This window comes from Schistocerca cancellata, chromosome 5 (assembly GCF_023864275.1).
Source record: "Schistocerca cancellata isolate TAMUIC-IGC-003103 chromosome 5, iqSchCanc2.1, whole genome shotgun sequence".
Classification (NCBI taxonomy): domain Eukaryota; kingdom Metazoa; phylum Arthropoda; class Insecta; order Orthoptera; family Acrididae; genus Schistocerca; species Schistocerca cancellata.
In genome coordinates, this window is record NC_064630.1 from 270,262,216 (window position 1) to 270,282,901 (window position 20,686).

Below are 20,686 nucleotides of genomic sequence, written 5' to 3' on the forward strand. Positions count from 1 at the left end.
CGGAAAAAAGAATTTTGCTCAGGGTACAAAAACAAGTTCCATCTGATGAAATGGAATCTGCCTTGGATAAGGTGGAGTTAATGGAACTTGCAGTGCTGTACAAGCCAAAAACTCCCCGCTACCAGGTCAATAAACTTGCTAAGGCTAATGGGCATAGCATAATAAGGTTTCCTTCCCATCATGCTCCTTTCAATACAAGTGAGAATATAGGAGCCCATGTGAAAGGTAATGTGGCAAAAAAGAAAAAGAAGTTTATGCTCAGTGATACTGAAATAGTGACAAAAGAAGCAATTATGAATGTTACCCCACAGGGTTTGATCTCATGTTGTCAGCCATACCAAAAAGTTACTTGAGGAGACATGAATTTGTGAAGGACTGCTGGAAGAACATACTGAAGGGATAGTCATTTCAGTCGGCATCACTACGTGTTCCAGGTCCGGGTCCGATAAAGGGGACGGAGATGATTCTTCCCTTGGGGGTCACACCAATTGCATTATAACTGAGTATGTAGAAAAGATGCCTGCCTGGTTAGCTGTGCGGTCTAATGCACTGCTTTCTGGGCGGAAAGGCATGCCGGTCCCTGGCACGACTCCATCCGGCAGATTAGCGTAGAGGTCCAGTGTGCCGGCCAATCTGTGGTTGGCTTTTAAGGCACTTTTCCATCTGCCTCAGTGAATGCGGGCTGGTTCCCCCTATTCCGCCTCAGTTACACTATGTCAGCGACTGCTGTGCAGACACTTTCTCCACATACACGTACACCACAATTACTCTACCACGCAAACATTGGGGTTACACTCATCTGGTGTGACATATTCACAGAGGGGGGGTCCACTGGAGGCTGAACTGCACAATAACCCTGGGTTCGGCGTGGGGCGGCGCTGGGCTGAGTCGACTGCTGTAGCCTCTTAACCACTGAGAGCTACGACGGGAACGAAGCGAGTCCCTCGTTTCCAGGTCCCCAGTTCAATATAATACAACATAATGTATAAAAGATTCAGTGACTTAAATGCTCTGTTCAGCATTGTTGTTTCATTACTGCGAAAGAACATTTGCCCAGAAGCCGGGTAATGGCTGCAACCTAAAGTTGGGGTGGTGTCATGTTACCTGCTAGCATGCTCAGCGCACACTGGCAATGAAGCTTCCCACCACCCACTCCACACCAAACTGTTGCAACTTATTTCGCATTGCGTGTCACTGCCAAGTAACAAAGCTCCATGAAACTTGGACAATACATAAAAAGAACAGTTAGAGTACAGTCCAGAAGATAACTGAAGAAAATACGCAATGGGGCCAAAACAGAAATGAAACTTTTTTTAGGACAATGATTACACTGAAGTCACCATGATTCAGCTTGGACAGAACATGGTCCTTAATAGAGTGTGTAATCAACATGGTCAACAATGCATGCTCTGCAGCTTGCTCCCATACTGACCATAAGGTTAGTAAGGAGTTCTTGTGGTAAGGCATTCAATTCCTCCACAGGCGCAACTTAACTGCTGAATGGTCATTGGTACATGTGAATTTGAGCCCCCCTCTTTTTGCCTTTGTTGTGTATGTTGATAACATGATAATAAAATAGTAATGTGGAAATCCTGACTTCACACACACACACACACACACACACACACACACACACACACACACACACACAAAGCAAACGACTATACCTGCATGAAAATAATGTTTTATTCTTCTAGTCAAATAAAAGCAACCTTTTGTTGCTACAGGTTCATCTTCTAAATGAATGAAGATCAATCGTGTGTTTTTTAAGAAATTTCTTTGCTCCATGAACTTGTTCCTCCTGTGTTGCCGACTTCCACTACTAGTGTCACACATGTATCACTCACATGAAACAGCTACAGCATTATAAGAGATCCTTGTATAGTGTCTGCTTTCACATTGCATTGATTATCTATTGAGTGCCATAACGGAGAGCACTTGCGGAGATTTCCTGATCATAATACGCAGCATGTTGCCAAATGTTTTCCAACGATTAACATCTTGCGCAGCCCGAAAATATTCCCCTTCAATGTAAGACAAATATTCCCCTTCAATGTAAGACAAATATTCAAATGGTGTAGCATCGTGATTATCAATAATGTAGGTGACTATATGGCTGATCATATAATGTTCAGATAGCATGCGTTCGTCCTATCAATGATTGCTAGTCGGTGGCTGAGAAAGTTCCACATGTCCAACGCTCCACCACAAACAAATCTGTGAGTCAATATTCCTGCATTTGTGGCAGGCGGCTGTTGCACTAAGGTGGAGTCAGTGCTGTTTGTCGACTGTGGGGATTTGGTCATCAATAATCAGATACCGCCATGAATAAATCTGTGAAGCCATTAATGACACGTGACTGTTTCACCACAGCACTGTCAAATTCACCAGTGGTTCCTTTTCTTCAAATGTGTTTTTACATGCAGTCCTTGTCATGATTGTGTATATTGTCTTGTTGAGGAGCTGCGAGGTAACTACATTTGAGGAAGTATTTCTGGATGTGTTGGTATTCTGGAGAAATTATCGCGGGATGTATTGGTGGCACTAAGCTCATTGGTCTCATTTAATTTATGGGGAGTGCTGCACTTTTGTGTCGGACAATGATTACCCCAAGGTCTTGCCGTGAGAGGGGCAGGGTGAGCAATGCAAACTGCACTTTAAAGATGTTGTCACAAAGAAGAAATCAGCTGAATGTCCGCTGAATATTCACTGCCAAAGCTGCAGGAAGCAAACGTAATTGGGCTGTGTAGTATATTTTGCTTGAGATGGATACACGAATTGTTTGCACCTTTTGCAGGAGGTTCAGGTGTCCATTGGAGTGCAGCGTCAAGTGTGGCCCTGATGCTGTTCAGGTCTGCACAGTTATTAGTTATCATGCAGCCAAGTGTGCCTCTCAGTCATGCCCAGAGAATGGTGCGAGGTCTTTTGCTCAGCCCATGTCTCTTCAGAAGTGTCGCCAAATCCACAACGAAGGGGAAGTACAGTCATCTTCCTGCTGTTGATCGAAGCACCACACGCCTTCATGTAGATTTTAATTACACCTTCCAGGAGGCCAGGTTCTGTTAGGAAGACACAACAACAGATATGTCGTCTGCATATGCTGTGCAACAGATCAGTGTGTTCTGAACCACTAGTTCTCTAATTCTATTTTCAATTATATGTAGTAGTAATACAATGGCTATGGCATATAGAGCCATGCAGTGGGCATTCTTGGCAGGCAGAATGACGAATGCGGAGAGATTTTGTGAGGTGACCACAAAAGGAAGCATTTGATAACAGACAGAAGAGAATATCTGTAGTACCATTGCCATGTCCCACCTTCTTCAACATTTCAATTAAAAACTCATGGCTCACACGATCTACATCTTTAGAAAGTCTAAAAGTACAACTGCTCCATTAGTTCCAGCTGCTGCTGCAGAGCATATCACGTCTTGTAGTTCACATGCTGCAATAAGGATCCGTCTACAAGGGATGGCACAATGTTGCTAATGCCTAAAGTCTTCTTCAAAAGTGTTTCCTTACGATTACTGGTCGCACTTGTAATGGTTTAGAAATCTACATTAAGCAGCATGACAGGCTGCAGGTTACTTACATGCGTGCTTTGACCAGGTTTCAGGAGAAGTACAACTATCCATCCTTTCAGAGTGTCAGGTACTGGTATGCCTTGCCGCACATCATTAGCAATAGCCTGAAGAGACATCTGAGCATGTCCCAATACCATTGGGTAGAATTCTGCTCAGAGGCCATCAGGCCCTGGTGATCTTTCTTTAGCTGAGTGGAAGGTTGCTTTCTCAATTTCGTCAATCATGAATGGGGCTTCCAGAATGACTATCGACTTCTTGCAGGTGTTCTTGGATGGCATTTAGCACTACGTGACAGGCCTGATCATCGGTATTTTGTCTTTCATGTAGCGTACTATATGCATGGGCACAGTGCATAATCCCCCTCCGCGTATCTACTCACTGGCCAGAGTCATTCACAACTCCAATAATTAGCTGACCTTTCTGTCAGCATGCAAGGGGGAGGGGGGGGTGGAAGTATCAGCAATATCCTTTCTTTGGCCACTATGTCTTTTGGTCAGGACTGAACAAAGACTCGACAGAGCTGTGTTCGTTATGTGTCAGTGATTAGATTTAAAGAACTTGAGTTTTGCATACAGATGCAGTGTCTAGGACAATAGTTCTTTGATAAAGGTCTCTGGTACATTGATAGTAAAACTCTATGCTTGATTTTTGCCAGAATCGTTTCTGTCATGTGCACTGTTTCACTATAGACTGAAGCCTAGGAGCTGAGTCTTGTTTCATTTCTAAGCTCGGGGTCCTGCAAGAGGTTATTATTCAGCTTCCAGTAGCCGAAAAATTGAGAGACTTGTTGCTGTTGAAGATTTATAAAACAGGAATAGCCACAGAGGTCAGAAAAAACTGGCACTATGTCATCACTCATGACAGGTGGTTGCAGAGCAGGAGAAACATGTATCCTATCCAGATTGCTTGCTGCACAGTGGGACAGACAGGTAAATGCTACACGGGGGGCCATGTAACTTTTCCCAAGTGTCAACGAGATGAAGACCGATGACCAGAGTTCCCAGTTTTTAACACTTACTGAAGTTGGGTGATTGATCATTAGCACGGACGACACAGTTGATGTCTCCAGCGATGAGCAGCAGACTGCCATGGATACCAATAAGACTTGGTAGCTCTTATTTAAAAAACAGGGAGCACTCGTGTCATTTAGTTGAGCCTGATGGAGCATGTATGTTTATTATCTGTGTTTTGTCTATGGTACATCAGCTGCCTGGACCATTAAGATGATGCTGGACATTAGTGGGAGGAATGCCATCATGCATCAAGACAGCAGTTCCAGTAGAATATTCACTAATCACATTAAAAATGGCAGTATAACCCACGACAGCAATATTGGTAGTATTAACTACCCGAAGAAAAACAATATTGACTGCTGTGCCGTCCAGAAAGTCTGCGAACATGAATTTTATGACCAAATGTAATCTGGTTAATACTGAGTGCAGTAATGGTATAATTCTGGCCCTACATTGGGAGGCTGCAGCTTTATTGCAGCAGGTGGAGGCATTCTCGTCTTGATTTCAGCCCACCAGGGCGATGTTTTGCAGCTGGGTCTTTTTCCTTGGCTGTAGTGCCAGCAGTGACACCAGGTGTAGATTCTGACGCAGGTGCAGCACCATTAATGGACATGACTGTTCTCAATAAAGTAGGTTTTAGTTGTTTAGCTTCCTTCTGTGCTCCAGGATGCATGACACAAATATTCCTCTTTTTGGGTGACCACTGGAAGGTGTCTCCATTTCCTTTGCCAGTCATGTTCTTGTTATGTTGCTGTTTGGGTTGCATTTCGTTGTTGGAACACTTAGTGGATGGAACCTGTGGAGTTAAGGATAGCTGTGTCAATAATTCTAACCGGAATTACACTGCTTGATTTGCCAGCAATATTGACACCCGAATGAGTGGCAGATGTTACCATTTCAGCATCGAGGGTGCCTGCAGTGAGCACCTTCCATGTTATGTGATGGCACCTTCTCCATCACCATAGCTTCCTCCAATTCAATAGTATGGTCTTCGGTAAGAGAAAGTGCAGCTGCTTGCTCAGGCTGCTGAGCAACAGCAATGGGGTTGCCATTAGTGGCTGCACTGGCCATGTCAACCAAAACACTGCATGAGAGTGATGCATCATAGTAGCTATTTCTCTGCTGGGGCAGTGGCTGGCTCACTTCACAGGGACATTGCGCCATTCTGCACTTACTACAGGTTGCTCTCATGTGCTCAGTGAACCTGCTAAAAGAGCAGGTGGGAGACTGTCCACTGTACGACATGAATGTCTGTATGCCGCCAACGGAGAATTATGAAGGTATATGCTTCTTCAAACCAATTCAAACATTCCTAACACCGCTGTCAACTTGGCAGATGTAAGCAAACAACCATTTCTCGTTAGTGATGCTACGGCCAGTTCCATAGGGACTCTGTCATTTTGACAAATTCAAATGGGAGATTGAATATGCATACATTATGGATCCCATAGCCAGCATGTACAATTTCTAAATCACTATTAGAGCCCTCAAAATGTTTAAATTTTTGTTTACCGCCAGTGGGAGTTACAATATTTTCACATAACTCCTAACTTTTCATTCTTATAAATAGAGAGTTCAAAATGAAATCCAATTGAAATCCCATATCATCTTCATGAGCAATCTGTGCTGTTTGATGCGGTCACTCATTGTCATCTATAAAAATAAAGTTGGGGCCAAATACCCCTGAAAAAATGCACGCAGGGAAGGAACACTGCGTCACAATAATGTTGACATGACAAGTGAGTGCACTGTGGTCAAAGATTTGGAGCACAGTACGCCTACGTAATGTTATGTCTTCCCACAACATAACACCTGGACCACCGAAACGATCTTATTCAACAATGTTCCTGGATGCATTACGTGTTCTCAGCTCCCGTCATGTGATGGTTCGTTGTTGAATAAGATTGTTTTGGGAATCCAGGTGTTAGGTGTGTGGAGGCATGATGTTGCATGGACATACTGACCTCTAGTTACACTCACTGGTCAATGTTCATGTGACGCTATACTCCCTCCTCACGATCATTTTTTCAGGAATGCATTTGGCCCTGGCTTTTTTTATGAATGACAATAGCGAATGTAGAGGAGCTCCTGGAATGTGAGGATAGTTGGTGAATGGACTGGTCTGTCTGTTCCCCCAGCTTAGATCTATCAAGCACATGTGGGATGTGTTTGGGAGACATATTGCAGCACACCCCCTTATACCAATCATCACTCACAGATTGTCATTCATGCTGGAGGAGGAATGAAGACCCTACAACCAGGACTCCTTACCAACTGTGTGGCTAGCATGGGAGAAAGTTGCAGAACTTATACTGTTGTTCATGGTGATCACACACACTCCTAAGGACCATGTTCCAACTTTTTCTATGCCCAGGGGGCCATCACAGATGACAGCAATTTCAGTGTAATTATTTTCTTTGAATAATTCCCCCCCCCCCCTTTCGTCTAACTGCATATCTCTGCCAGTTACCTTCTGTACTATACTATAGCAGTTCTTTCTATGTATTGAGCTACGTGGTTAGGTAGTGACGCATCATACAATGTTACTTTCATTTGTAAGTTTAGTTTAAATATTATCAGGCAGCCAAAAAAGAATGCATCTTGGTCAGCATCGTTCACACAGACGAGCAATTACAGTTTAAGCATTCGAGCAGCGTAGTACCAAGTATTTCTGTTTTCACTTAAGGTAAGACAAACACAGCAGTAGTTCCCTGGCACAAGTATCGCCATTACAGAAGAGAAACAACTGCAGGGAGACAATTATGTTTTGAATACTACTTACACATTTCCATAACATTTAGTAGTTTAAATGCACCCATGACCAAATAAATGATCTGTAATTGAAATTTACAAATTTCTTTGTGTGTCATGTCATCTATTGGCATATCATACTGCCAACTGTTGCAAGAAAACAATATTAACTTACAGAACTGTACTTATTTCACAGATAGTACACAATCTTTTACCATCCTTTCTAGATGAATAAATTACATAATCTTAACTCATTTTTGGGAAAAGAAGTGTTGCATGGTTTTTGAGCTTCATTTCCAATGTTACAGAGGTCTTCCTCCAGATATGAGAACTGAGAGCCAGCACCTGCAAGTGCCTTATCTATGTCTGCAGTTCTTTTATGCAAATCTGTGGATATTACATTTTCGCAAATCCTTTTAACCCAATTGGTACTTGAGAGATCTAGCATGATGACTGTTCCTGGCCTAAATATTTGTCTGCTGAAGTCAGATCTTTTAATTTACATTCCACTGATAAAACGTAAACGCCAGCTATAGCCACATTTTAATACAACACATCCAGTGTTATTATGGACACATTCTTTCTATTGCAATTAGATGAAAGGGATTTTGTGCATTTCTTGTGGAAAATAAGTCAAAACAAGGTGACGGGTGTATATGATATTCCATTGTAACTACCAATAGCCTTGGAGAGCCAGCCAGAGCATAACTCTTCTGTCTGGCATGCAAGGTGTACGAGACAGGCAAAATATCCTAACTTCAAGACAATATAATAATTCCAATTCCAAAGAGAGCAGGTGCTGACAGATGTGAAAATTACTGGACTATCAGTTTAATATGTCATGGTTGCAAAATACTAACACAAATCAAAGCTAGCCTCGAGGAAGATCCTTTTGGATTATAAAGAACCTGGGGGCAAAAAAGGCAAAGAAGACCTTACGACTTATCTTTGAAGATAAGTTATGGAAAGGCAAACTTACATTTATAGCATTTGTATTCTTAGGAGTAAGCTTTTGACAATGTTGACTAGAACACACTCTTTGAAATTCTGAAGGTAGCAGCGGAAAAATAAAGCAAGCAAAAGGGTATTTACAACTTGTACAGGAGCCAGACAGCAGTTATAAAGTAGAGGGGCTTGAAAGGGAAGCATCAGTTGAGAAGGGACTGAGACAGAGGGTTGTAGTCTATTCCTGATGTTATTCAATCTGTATACTGAGCAAGCAGTGAAGAAAACCAAAGAAACGGTTAGCGTAGAAATTAACGCCCAGAGAGAAGAACTAAAAACTTTTGAGTTTCCTCAATAACATTGTAATTCTGTCAGAGACAGCAAAGGACTTGGTAAAGCAGTTGAACAGAATAGATAGCAAGAAATAATATGATCATCATCAAAAGTGGAACATGGATAATGGAATATAGTTGAATTAAGATCAGGTGGTGCTGAGGGAATTAGATTAGGAAATGAAACACTGACAGTAGATGAGTTTTCCTACTTGAGCAGCAGAATAGCTGATGATGGTCAAAGTAGAGAGGATATAAAATTCTGACTGGCAACGACAAGAAAAGTGTTTCTGAAGAAGAGAAATTTGCTGACATAGAAAATAGGCTTAAGTGTTAGGAGTTTTTTCTGAAAATATTTATAAGGAATGTAGCCTTGTATGTGAGTGAAACATGGATGATAAGCAGCTTAGATAAGAAGAGAATAGAAGCTTTTGAAATGTGATGCTACAGGAGACTGCTGAAGATGGGTAGATCACATAACTAACGAGTGTGTACTGAATAAAATTGCAGAGAAAAGAAATTTACTGCACAACTAGACTAGAAAAAGGGATCGGTTGATAGAACACATTCTCAGAGACATCAAGGAATCATGAGTTTGGTATTGGAGGGAGGGAGGGAGGGGAGGGGAGGGGAGAGACGGCAAAAAATCATAGAGGGAGACCAAGAGATGAATACATTAAGCAGATTCAGAGATATGTAGGTTGCAGTAGCTATTCCGAGATGAAGAGACTTGCACAGGACAGAGAAGAGCTGCATCACACTAGACTTCAGGCTGAAGACCGCACCAACAGCAGCAACATGTGATGAACAGGAATCAGACCATGAAGCAAAGACTTCAATGGAAGCCATATTGCAGGAGACCCTTATGGTAGCTTTAACCATCATCATCATCATCATCATCATCATCAATGATGTGTAATACAAACCAATAATCATTGTAATATCAAACAATGGAAAATCCAGTCTGCCCTCAGCAGCCATAGACAGTTGGAGTTGTGTTTGCATGAATATGTGTATGCTGTCTAATTCAGATGGTCTTTTGGCCGAAAGCTTACTTGTTTAGCAGTCTTTTTGTTGTGTCTGTCTAAGAATGAACATATCCACTATACGGTGAGTACCAAACTATCCTTTTTATTGTAATATTTACATTTCCCTGAAACATAACCAAAAAGTGTGTTTTTTTTGCATTATTCACTACCTATTGTGGCTGAAGACAGCCAATATAAGCAATTTTCCCCCTTTCTGCCAGTGGCCTTGTCAGAAAGAGGGCAGATACATGTTCACGATATCCTCTTGCCACTGCAGTTGGGGAACTGCCCATAAATGAGAAGAATAAGCAATGATCAATTGGCTGATCAGTCTTTCTGTTGTGCCTATCTAAGAATGAACATATCCACTATATGGAGAGTACCAAACTATCCTTTTTATTATGATATTTACATTGCCCTGAAACATAACCAAAAAGTGTGTTCTTTTTTTGCATTATTCACTAACATAGCCATGGATAGTAGAAATGCACCACGATTCAGACTCCACATTAAAATATTTGTCCCCCTAGAACTGGCTAGGTAAGTCAATTCAAAGGTTGGAGGAAACAAACAGCATATCACCTCTAATAGGACCCTGACCAACAAATCCAGGTTCAAACCAACCTTTGTACGTTTTTATCCACACATATGACCGGAGATATCAGCAACAGTCAAATAGTTGGAATCTACAGGAAAAGGGGAAGGGCTGTAAAATGTGGCACATAGCTGAAAAAGCAGGGGAAACCCTTGGAAGTATACATAAAAAAATGGAAATAAAAATCGAACTACAATTAAATATACATTCAATTAATCTCTACTGGGCACAAACAAATAAGAGCAAAAGCAAATAGTGGAGAAATTGATGCAAAGGAAATAATACAAGGAAAAACAGATAAAGTCAAGACTGCTGCTTGCAGATTATTGTGTCTTACAGTTTACATTATTTGACTACATCATTATGATAGCTTAGCACTTGTAACGCATGTTGAACGTCTTAATGATTGACTGAGCCATACAAGTATACACGTGTTGACTTTTGGAGCAAAGGCAATATAGTTTCCCCACACATAAATGAACTATGACTTGGATGAAATAAAGACGAATGAAACAAAGATGTAAAAATTTTTTTGCTATCTGTTTCTTGTTTTTCTTCATGCAAGTGACATTCAGTTGTTTTCTCTGGTGAAGCTATGCACATCAAGCACAGTTATCTAGTTGCATTCTTACACCTAAAAGGTTTAAGGTCCTGGTGGAAAACAAATAATGGATATAGAAGTAGAACTACCTACCGCATACCTGAGTCCCTGGGCAGTTCAAAGGCACGTAAAGAAGACTGAGCTTGTTACCTAAAGCCACAATCTAGTGGCACGAATCTTGCATTCATCCAGAAGTCCTGGATTTGATCCCAGCCACTGCTTAAGATTCTGAGCAAAACCTATTACCTATTGTGGCTGAAGACAGCCAATATAAGGAGTTTTCCCCCTTTCTGCCAGTGGCCTTGTCAAAAAGAGGGCAGATACATGTTCACGATACCCTCTTGCCATTGAAGTTGGGGAACTGCCCTTAAATGAGAAGAATAAGCAATGATCCATTGGACAAGGATGCAAAATGTAATTGTATCCACTGCATTACAAACACATAAAGTGACAAACCAGTGAAAGGGTAATATTCCATGAGTCAGCACGGAATGTCAAGCCTGAATGTGATAGGGATGCTAGAAAATTAAAGTGAAATGCAAAGACTGATCATAGGTGCAGCAGTCAGTCAGTGGAGTGAAACGTGTAAAGATACATATCACTGGCATGGCAAATATAGGACAGTATCAACAGCAGAGAGAAGTCATACAACATGAACAGGATTTGTTACAAACAGGAAGGTGGGGCAGAAAATGAATTACTGTGAGTAGTTCAGGATTATTCTCATCAGATTCAAAAGATAACTAAGGTTCAGGTATGCATGCCGATGTTACAAGCAAAAAATGGCACAGCAGAGAGATTATATGAGGGAACTGAAAAATTTACTCAATATATAGAAGGGACTGGAAACCTAAAAATCATGGGGACTAGAACTCTTTTAAGTTACGGAAGGTACATATGGGAAAGTTAGATAGAATATAGATTCACCAATAAGAGCATAAGTTAAGCAATAAATTTCAGCAAGTGATAGCAAATACAGTGTTCTAAAATCAGCATGGGAGGGGGTATACTTGGACCAAGCACAGTAAGGTACCAGAATAATTGGCAGCATGTAATAAACCAAGTGAAGAAATTCTGCTACCATGGAAGCAAAATGTGCATGCCAGACCATGAAAGGAAGATATGACACATAGCACTATTGAATGCAAAGATAGCACTCCTTATCAAAAGAACTCAATTAATATCAAACAAAGGACTTAACTTGACAAAGAAATTTCCAAGATGTGTGTCTGAGTAAAGCATTCATCCTTTCACTACGGACTAGAGAGAGAGAGAGAGAGAGAGAGAGAGAGAGAGAGAGAGAGAAAGGGGGGGAGGGAGGGAGGGAGGGAGGGAGGGAGGGAGGGAGGGGGGGGATTTGTTTCAGATGTGGTGTAACGCAAGGGTATTTAAACATGAAGTGTACTAATACGAAATAAATGAGGTGTTCTCAATAGAACTGGCAAGCAACTGAATAATTGGGAAGTGTGAACTAGAAGAAGGGATAGGGTGATAACACAACATGAAATAACTGCTGTGGAGAGCAAAAATTGTAGGGGTAGATAAACATTAAAATGCATACAACAGATACTTGAGGACGTTGGGTGTAGGTGCTCCTCTAAAATTACGTAATTGGCACAAGAGAGGAAATCATTGTGGGACTCTCCAAATCAGTGTGTGTGTGTGTGTGTGTGTGTGTGTGTGTGTGTGTGTGTGTGTGTGTGTGTGTGTATGGGGGGGGGGGGGGGGGGCAAAAAGGCAAAAGTGATGTTTTAATAGGGTAGGAAATATAATCTTCATTGTCATAATCCAATGAAAATAGTTTGTCCTTTCAGTGTATTACAATAAAGCTGCATTCGCACGGAATATGGTTTTTGTTAATGCTGCACGAAACATTTAGTTCTATGCAGAATGTCTTTGGGTAATTTTTAATACACACAATCAATAAAAACACGCATATCATAAATAATTTCGATAGATCTGTGGATATTGGAACACATACAGGAGTGAAACAAAAATATGAAACACCAAAAACATAACACAGTATCATGCCTATTATAGTAAAGGAAAAGCCCTGGCATTCAAAACAGTTTCTAGTTGCCTCGCCCTGATTTGTTTTTCAAGGAAATATTATACAATTCATATTGAAAAATAGTGGCAAGTTCAGGTAACGATGACTGAGGTGGAAAGCAATCGTGCACCCTTCTCTCCAAAGCAGCCCACAAAGTCTCACAAAATCAGTCCTGGACAATGTGAGCTGTATGAACATGGACCCTGTCATCTTGGAAAACAGAGTGACCACTGGGGAACAAACACTGTACCATGGGATGGACTGGATCAGAAAAAAGGGTCACATAATCCTTGGCTGTAATGTGACCTTACAGAGTAACCATGGGGCCCGTGGAATACCACAATATGGCTGCCCAAATCATCACCGAACTCCCGTCATGTTTCACTCTCAGGACATAAACTTAGCTGGAAGTTGGAAACGGTTCTTACTGAGACTCATCCGACCAAGAGACAGTTCATGAGTGCGGCATCAGTTCCACGATGACTTTTGTGTTCTCTTATTTTTTTGCCACAATCCTTTACAATGACACTCTGCCACCATTATTCAATGTACACATTTTCATCTACACTGTGATTTAGCATATTATAAATTTTCACTTTCCTTGTATGCCATATAAATGTTTCAAACAACACCTCTTGAAACACCAAACACTTCGGATACTTTGATTACAAAAGCACCCACCATAAGAGCACCCACAATTTGCCCACGTTTGCATTCATGCATTTTTCGCAGTGTTTCCATAGTTTCGTCCAATCCTTGTTTGTATAAACACAAACTTCTTTTAATGGTGTATGTTTTTTTTTTCTGACAAGCACATGTCAGAAAATTGCTCCACACATTGCTCACACTGTAGTAAATGTAATTTCTGCAATACTTGTTATTGAGTTCTACAAACAAGTAAAAAAGGGAGTGGGCTGATAAATCTAGGTGATGTCATGACTACAGAAATCGGGTATATTTCTTCACTCTAGAAAAAAATTCTTTTCTTGTTTAATGATTGTTGTTGTGTGTTAAAAACAAAAGGGGAATGAAGTCACACAGTATTTTGTCTGGACCGCTATTGTGTAATGTTGAACAGTTTTCATTGTACATATACAACATTCCTAACCCCTCCCCCAGAAGCACACAAATATCATCTGGTACTTAGTTACTTTGTGAAACTTATGATAAGAAAGGAAGGATGGAAGGGGAAGGAAAGATGATTAATAATGAAATCATTGTACACAGGGAACAAGCACAGATAGATAAAGGAAATTATACACAATGAACTAGCAAGGCCATCATTTCGAGTCCATATCAGGAACCATCACAGCAGACACCTAACAAAATCAAAGGTGTAGTGGCTTGTCCATATCACATGAACTATATCAGCATTTGACTTCAGTGATTTTGAGAAACCATGGGAAACCTAAACCTGTAGTATGGCTGGATAGATTTCAACTCTTTTCCTTCTGAATATGACTCCAGTGCCGTAAGTATATATAAAGGGGAGGAAGGAGACAGATTTATTTCAGATGTGACATAACAAAATGGTATTCCAGAAAAAGCTCACTACAGCAGATATATGTGTACTGCTGATCACCAAACTAAAAGTGGACAAGCCACCCACTTTGCAACACATCAAAATCTTCCAATTACACAAGGGCCCAGATATGTGTATCTTGCACATCAACAGGGGCCCGCACACACACACACACACACACACACACACACACCTATGCCCCGTATTGGGCAATACCCAGATCTTGCAGTTTTAATTGGAGGTGACTTTAACCTACCAATATAGACTGGAACGTCAACGGCAATTAGTCTGACTTCTGAACGCATTTTCCAAAAACTAACTTGAACAACTAGTTAGGCAACTCACATGCAACAGGAATATTTTAGACCTTGTAGCCACAAACAGGTCAGACCTTATCAACAGTATCAGTATAGTAACAGGACTTAGAAATCACGTCATCGTCATAAAGATGATCGTTACCAAAGTTAATAAATCTGCCAAGAAGGCCAAGAGCGAGTTTATGTTAGAAAAATCAGGTAAGAAGTTGTTAGCACCCCACTTAGAAAATGAATGGACATCATTTAGCTACTGTATGAGGGACACAGAGGGATTACGGGCAAAGTTTACACCAATTGTAAATCACACTCCAGTAGTGTATGGGCCTAGTGGATTAAGGGTGGAACTGGCCCTCTGTGATCTAATAATCAAATTTGGAAAATGCTGAGGAATTTCCTTGAGACAGAAACTCTTCTGTCCACAAATCAGCACTGATTTAGAAAACATCGCTTGTGCTAAACTCGGCTTGCCCTTTTCTCAAATGGACAACAGGCTGATTCCATATTACTCTATTTCCGGAAAGCATTCGACGTGGCATCCCACTGTGCATTGTAGACAAAAGTCTGAGCATGTGGTTTAGGTTCACAGATTTGCGAGTGGCTCCACCACCTTATAAGTAATAGAACCCAGTATGCAGTCCTCAATGGCAAGTGTTCATCAAAGACGAGAGTATTGTCAGGGACAAGGGTATTGTTAGAAGTCTCTCTGGTAAGTGTGATAGGACCACTTTTATTCTCTGCATATATAAATGACCTGGTGGACAGGCTGAACAGCAATTTACAGTTGTTTTCTGATGATGCTGTGGTGTGCAGGAAAGTGTCACTGTTGGGTGACTGTAGGGATATGCAAGATGACAAAATTTCTAGTTGGTGTGATGAATGTCAGCTCTAAATGTAGCAAAATCAAAGTAAATGCAGGTGTGTATTGAAAACAGCCGTGCACATTCAAATACAGCATTAGTAGGCTGCAACTTGACAGTCACTTCAATTACATATTTAGGCATCACAATGCAAAGTGATATTTTAATGAGGTCTGGTTGGCAGTAGGGAAGACGAATGCCCAACTTAGTTTTATTGAGAGAATTTAGGGAAAGCGTAGCTCTTCCATGGAATCATCATCTGGTCAGATTAATGGAAGACACTGAAGCAATTCAGAGGCAGGCTGCTAGGGTTATGTGATTTATTTTCTAAAATTTCTCACCTCAAAAACAACTGTTTTCTTCTAATTGACAAGATCTTCTAATTGACAAGATGGTGATTGACTGCAACTTTGGTGTAACGTATGACATTCACCTCACACATATCTAAAAAGACAGCTCTTAAGGATAAATCCCACATGATATCGCTGCTTATAAATGATTACTGAAAAAATGTTAGATGGGTAGAAGAACAATGATACAGTATGCAAGCACCTAGACTATATGTGTGCAGTACAGTTTGTAAGTTTGTGAACTGGAGATTCACTAACCCCAGTGCAGACAATCTTGGTCTGCTCTCATGTTCTATAAATCGCACATTTTAAAATACTAAATGCTTCAGGGACAAAGTGCCTTGAGGAAGAAATAATAGATTCTAAGCAAAAACAAGGACTGAAAACTGAAGTTAATTTTTAAAATTTATAACAGGTCTTTCAAAGTTCAGGCAGGTTGTAAATAACACATTAAGAATATACGTAGGGGATAAGTGGCAGACTTTTCAATTGAAAACTGAAAACCAGTATTGTCTGGCCACTCCAACAAATGGTGTGGTCATGCTGCAAGGCATGAAGGACTAAACACTAAAAAAGTTGATGACAAGTAAAGAACACTAAAGAAGTCCACTTACCGTGGATGTAGTACTACTACTTGCAGCTATTGCAAACATCATCACACTACCTTGATGGGCACAGTTCTCTTGTTCGAAGCAGTCAGATGAGACATCACCAACTTGATAACTAAAATTATGTGAGAAGAGGAAGCTTGGTGAAATAAAAAACAACAAAAAACCTAACTAAAAATAAAAAATGGAAAAAATAAAAAAATTAAAGGAAGTCATCACCAGAGTTCCATACATCTGGCTGCCAGAGAACACTGTCTTCCAGTAGCAACTTTGATCTTCTCAAACGCAAAGAAAACACACATGTAGAAAAACTTCTTGTGCATTACTCGGCAAAGCGAACTGGTATCTCGTCTGTAGTCAGATCTAACTTTGTCATGTGACGAGGCACAGTTACTTTCTAAATACAAAGTAGCACACATTGTTAATTCACAATGTGAGCGTGAATAGTAACAATAGGCGACTGTGGAAAAAACAGGAAGTTGCAACAACTTTCTGTTAACACCATTAGTTTTAGTGACAATGGAAATGAGAAAGGTGTGATAGGTGATGGAAGTTGCAAGTAAATGTTGGCAAGTAAGTCAATGGTGTGAAAATTACAGGAGGGGGGACACGATGCCAAGTGGAGCAGAATTTGAGGATAAGTAAGAGGCATAAAACACACATTTCGTTAAGGACGTAGAAAAATGTATTATCAGACAACAATTTCTGTGATATTATGAACATTATAAAGAAAAACGTATCTGCAAAAACTTCACAGGTCTTGTAATAGAGAACTGGACTTACAGGCTAACAAAGAAACTCTAAAAAAGCTCTGATTTTAAAAGGTGCCCCCAATAAACAAGTAATTAAATGTAGAATAACAGGAAAGCTTTGGACTATCATGTAAAATGGACAGAAAAAAAATTAAAAATATGTAGAGAAAAAGAAAGTTAAGCTTTTTGCAAAGGAGCACCAACCTTCTCTACTTTATTTCACTGACAAACTTTTACAACAAAATGGCTCCTCACCTACTGCTGATATACCATCTAGATCTAAACCCTATACAACTGGTCTGGAATTTGGGGAGAATCAGATCAGTAGTTGTAATATGTCAAGCATCTTGCTCTCTAACCCAAAACAATAATGGCTGACACTTTTGCTGCTTATAAATAATCATCATGTGTCAACCCATCTTGTGCAAGCCTTTCAACACACTGATACTTCGGTGACTTGTACGTCAGTTTCCCTACTTTTATATTAACATAGCTTTTCAATTACCCTCACAAGGGCACAACCTTTCCATCAGAAAAATATTTGCATTGGTTGCTCGGAATCAAACCTGGAATGCTGTCAATACTGGTGAAAAACACTAACCACTACACCATGTAGTCACTTTGCTTTTGCTGATCTGATAATAGTTTTAACTGTTGTTGCGGCATTAGAAGACTTGAAATACTATGTTATCACGCCAAAAAAGTGTGTGATCACTACTGGAGGGGAGATACTATGATGGACAAAGGAACAAAACATTATATAAACGGTTGGCACAAATTCTAACAAGGAGTCAGCATTATCATTCGCAAATGAAACAGCAGATGAAGAATCAATAGACACTACTGTGAAAAACAGTGACATCATTGGGGAAGAAAGATTTACGGATACTGGAAGCGAAATGTCAACAGCAAAGGTGAGTACACTGTATGTTCCATTTTTGTTCTAAACAAGCACTTCATCAACTGACGCATGAAGGCCTATAGTGCATTGTAGTAATCCACTTAGACGAGTACTGGAGTATACTCTATTGCTACCCCTTACCTCCCTGCTCTTTCGCGTAAACACGATACTGCTGCAACCCTGGCCAGATAACCAGTTCGCTTTGCCGTCTAATAACTATCTGCAGCGGTGTCCAATAATCAATGCAGGATTAATATTAGACAAGGAGAAATTCTCTTCACTTAGCAAAGAATGGTGATGGTACAAATGAAAATTTGTTTTGTAGATGTTATGTAACAGTGAAAGTCAAATGCCAAGTATCTATAACATAATTTTGTTGATATGGGTTTATAAAGTAATTTTGAGTGTTTTTTGTTCAGATTAGCTAGAATAATGAGCTTTGATAAAATACTTTGTGCCTGGTAGAAAACTTACAACCTTGCTCTTGCACTCCCCTTCATTCAATGTCAAACACAAAGTGACAAATACTGCTAATCATCAAACTAACATTGAAAATCCTTCTCACTAATAATGAAGGGATGGGGTGAGGGATGATGACTACTAAATTTGAGAAGTACTTCCTGGAAGGTAACAGTTCTCTTTCCTTGTAAATGATGGAGGATTACAGTACAATTTCCTACCAACGACGTCGTTTGAGACAGCAGAACTACTTCTGGCTTGTAAGCCATATGGCCATTACTCAAAGAGTTTTGGAATTTTACAAAGTAAAGTTACACGTATCTAAAAATTCGGAAAGGCAATCAGAAGGCTTATTTTAAATGGAATCATCTTTGCATCTGTTTAAGTAATTTATGGAAACAACAGAAAAGTTAAATCTGTATAGCTGAATGGGGACTTAACCACTGCATTCCTGCCTGCATTTCTATTCACACTTGTTAAGTGAATATCTTCACACATCATTCTTACCTTGTCAGGGCCATTGTGATCTTGCTGCCAAATATCTTTAGCATATAGCTGTAGTGAGAGGGATGAGGAGAAAACTATGGAAGAAGAGAGTGTGTGAAAGAGAAGAGTTACTTTATAACACAACAAAAAAACTTACCAGCTTTGATACACTCCTGGTGAGTGGCCTTGCATTTAGGTTATCTCTGCCTTTCTTCTGCTTTTTTACAGGTGACTTGCGATCTGTAAATAAAATTTATTTTCAATTGAAACCTATTTGTTGATACATAATTTAACTTAAGGGGAGTTGGAACGCCCTATACCGACAATGTTAAATTTAGTGACTTTGCTTCCATGTATTTCAGGAGTCACTGTAGCCACTGACGTGAAACTTTTACGGGATAATAAACTGTATGCTCTGAGACTACTGAACTACAATAATGGCATTCCTGCCACTACTTTCGGAAATACAATTTTTTAATTACACGGTTAAAATTTTGTGTACTTTTTTGTATGTTATCCTGAATAATTTTAAATATATATAACATTATGTTCTTCTTTTAGGTCAGTAGACTCAGGATATGTCATATTACTCCCTGAAAATTTGAATACTCTACTCGAAGTGGTTTCTGAGTTTAGGGAAAATGCAACAAAAAATGTAAATTTTTAGGAGTGGCTTCTAAAGTTTCAAAACACTGTAACTCAATATATGCTTAATTTTTTATTTTTCGACACTCAGAAGGGAAGCTCCCCATCGCACCCCCATCAGATCTAGTTGTAAGTTGGAACAGTGGATAGGCCTTGAAAAACTGAACACAGATCAATCGAGAAAACAGGAAGAAGCTGAGTGGAACTATGAAAAAAATAAGCAAAATATACACACAGAGTAGTCCTTGTGCAACATAGGCAACACCAAGGACAACTGGAGTTCAGGAGCGCCGTGGTCCCGTGGTTAGCGTGAACAGCTGCGGAACGAGAGGTCCTTCCCTAGAGTGAAAAATTTACTTACTTTATTTTTGCAAAGTTATGATCTGTCCGTTCGTTCATTGATGTCTCTGTTCACTGTAATAAGTTTCGTGTCTGTGTTTTGCGACCGCACCGCAAAACCGTGCGATTAGTAGATGAAAGGACATGCCTCTCCAATGGGAACTGAAAACATTTGATCGCAAGGTCATAGGTCATCTGATTCCTCCACAGGAAAACACGTCTGATATATTCTATACGATACTGGTGACGGCATGTGCGTCACATGACAGTAAGTTGTTGTCGACCCCCCTAACTTGTACACTTGGCGAAGGGTACAAAGATTCTTCTTGCCTGATTTAGGTTTTCTTGTGGATGTGATTATCACTCCCAAAAAAGCGATCGCATTGGACGAACAGATAATAATTGTCCAAAAACAAAAAATTAAAATTTTCACTCGAGGGCAGACTTGAACCACGGTCCTCTCGTTCCGTAGTTGCTCACGCTGACCACAGGACCACGGCATTCCTCGCTGCATATGACCCTTAAAGTTACATATCTTGCACATGGACTAC

The 20,686-nt window shown here is 40.2% G+C and overlaps 1 protein-coding gene across 2 annotated transcripts in view; it reads right to left on the reverse strand.

Annotated features, from left to right (window-relative positions):
- Window positions 1-20,686, reverse strand: part of LOC126187334 (uncharacterized) — a 109,691-nt gene that overhangs the window by 78,141 nt on the left and 10,864 nt on the right. For both annotated transcript variants that reach the window (XM_049928357.1, XM_049928356.1), the window contains exon 4: window positions 19,309-19,391. In XM_049928357.1, coding sequence (XP_049784314.1) covers window positions 19,309-19,391 — 83 coding nt within the window. The remainder of the gene's footprint in view (window positions 1-19,308; window positions 19,392-20,686) is intronic.